We start from the raw sequence: 2,500 nt of genomic DNA, 5'->3' as shown, positions 1-2,500 counted from the left end.
TTGCCTTGGTGGTAATCTTGGTCGCTTCCTCCTCGTCTCGCTTGCGTTAGGGCACGTGGCGTTGTTTGTTTACTTAAGGGGATACGGGCGTGAGGGGCGACAGGCCTAAAATATTTTCCTCTATTTATTTATTTATTTATTTGTTTATTTATTTTATTTATTATTTTATTTTTTTTCATCTTGTTCGCTTCCCCCTCTTCTTGTGTCTCGTCTGTCTCGCTTGTGTTTGGGCACGTGGCGTTGTTTGTTTACTTAAGGGGATATTGGCGTGAGGGGCAACAGGCCTAAAATATTTTCCTCTATTTATTTTTTGTTTTTATCATTTTTATTATTTTTTTCATTATTTCGGTTTACGATGGTCAGAAATTTGTCCTTTTTTCTTTCTCCTTTATCTTATTCTCTCTCTTTCTCTCTCTCTCCCCAACATTATTTCCAAGTATAATAAGAAAAAAAAGATGCGTAAATTAGTATGTATGTATGTATGTATGCATGTACGTACGTGTGAAATGCACGTATGTGGGAGGTACTTCAGTATTCAATGCCTGAGAAAATGACTTGCAAAACTATCGTACCAGTAATCTGTGGCCTGGTGACTAGTTTGAGCATGACTGGAGGGAATATATATATAGAGAGAGTGCCTTTGAATGATGGGTACAGGCTGGGCTCAATACGAAGACTGGCCTCGCTCTGACTGACTGGTAGAAGGCGACTGTGTTAATATTTGAGGATAGAGGATATTTAGGTAGCTTTGTGAATATATTAAGGGTAGTGAATATTGAGGTGTTGTGAAAATTGTGGGGAAATTTAAACGTGGGTGACTGAGAGGAAAGGAAAATGAACAGGTGAATAGAGAAATGGTTAAATATGTCAGTGAGAAGGTAAGAAAATATAGATAAATGAATAAAAAAGAAAGAAAAAGAAAAAAGCTTTGATATTTATTGAAAAGTGAGAAAATTTGGACGTGGGTGAATGAGAGGAAAGGAGAATAAACAGGTGAATAGAGAAATGGTTAAATATGTTAGTGAGAAGGTAAGAAAATATAGATAAATGAATAAGAAAGAAAGAAAAAGAAAAAAGCTTTGATATTTATTGAAAAAGTGAGAAAATTTAGACGTGGGTAACTGAGAGGAAAAGAGATAAATAAATAAATAGAGGAATGAATAAATACGTTAATAAGAAGATAAGAAAGGATGGGTAATGGATAAAGAAAGAAAGAAAAGAGAGAGAGAAAAAAACTTAAATATTTAATGAAAAGTGGAGACTATTTGAAACATGGGTAACTGAGAGAAAACAAAATAAATAAATAAATAGAGGAATAAGTAGATAAGAAACTATATATATAAACCAAAAAAAAAAGATAAAGAAAATGAAAAAAGTAAAATAAAGAAAATGAAAAAAAAAAACCGGTTTGTAAGGGCATAAATTCTGATGTTTGGTGAAAAATCAGTAAAATTTTAAAGCATTTAGATATTTAGTGAAAAAGAAAACGGGAGGATTATTCAACTTGTACTCTAAAACAACCCAAACAACAGCTAACAATCCTAACTACCTTGTTCCTTGACCCTTATTATAACCTATATTACGTGTGTATGGCCTGTAGAATCTTGAATTTAACCTGCATATCAAGTTTCATACCTGTATTTAACTTGTATGTTACTAAAATAACCCTTTAACGATCTCTAATGTCCTAATCACCTCGTTCCCTGCAGAAGACCCTTATTCAGAACCCATATTATACGTATATAACCTGTCTGCAACCTATTTATCACTGTATAACTCGTATCTAACCCCAAACAAGCTTTAACGACCTCAAACGACCTAACTACCTCGTTCCTAACAGAAAACCCACATTCAAACTTACATATTACCTGTATATAACATTTCTATAACCTATTTACCACTATGTAACCCACATCTAATCCCAAACAAGCTTTAACGACCTCTAACGACCTAACTACCTTGTTCCCGGCAGCAACGACCTGAGGAAGAAGGTGGTAAATGGTGCCAGCGCAGGAATCATTATGTCCCACCTTCCTAAACGACCGCCTGTCCACATTGAGTTCAACGATCTGTCTTATTCCGTGTCCGAAGGAAGGCATAGAGGTGAGTCTGTGTGTTTGTGTGTGTTTGTGGTGGAAGGGGGGAGGGAGGAGGGGAAGGTGGGGGGGAGAAGGAAGGGAGGAGTGACGGACTGAGCAAGGGAGGGAGGGAGGGAGGAAGTAAGGGAGGGTGTGCATGTGTGTGTGTGTATAGGGAGAGAGAGAGAGAGAGAGAGAGAGAGAGAGAGAGAGAGAGAGAGAGAGAGAGAGAGAGAGAGAGAAGGGTGGATGTGAGTGTAAGAGAGAGAAGGGAAGAAAGAAAGGAAGAAAAATAAGAAAGTGAATTTGTGAGAGTAAATGTGAGTGAGTGAGCGAGTGAGCGAGAGATAGAGATACTGAGAAAGAAAGAAAGAAAAAAGAAAGAAAGAAATGAGTGATAAGAGAAGACTGAGAAACGAGTG

General features: G+C 36.8%; 1 protein-coding gene across 2 annotated transcripts in view; it reads left to right on the top strand.

Moving 5' to 3' along the window:
- LOC135092502 (ATP-binding cassette sub-family G member 4-like) overlaps positions 1-2,500 on the top strand; it is a 51,174-nt gene that overhangs the window by 28,131 nt on the left and 20,543 nt on the right. For both annotated transcript variants that reach the window (XM_063991070.1, XM_063991071.1), the window contains one exon: positions 1,973-2,103. In XM_063991070.1, the coding sequence (XP_063847140.1) occupies positions 1,973-2,103 (131 nt within the window). The remainder of the gene's footprint in view (positions 1-1,972; positions 2,104-2,500) is intronic.

This window comes from Scylla paramamosain, chromosome 40 (assembly GCF_035594125.1).
Source record: "Scylla paramamosain isolate STU-SP2022 chromosome 40, ASM3559412v1, whole genome shotgun sequence".
Classification (NCBI taxonomy): Eukaryota; Metazoa; Arthropoda; class Malacostraca; order Decapoda; family Portunidae; genus Scylla; species Scylla paramamosain.
The sequence above is the reverse complement of the archived record's forward strand: the minus strand, read 5'-3'. Positions and strand labels throughout refer to the sequence as shown.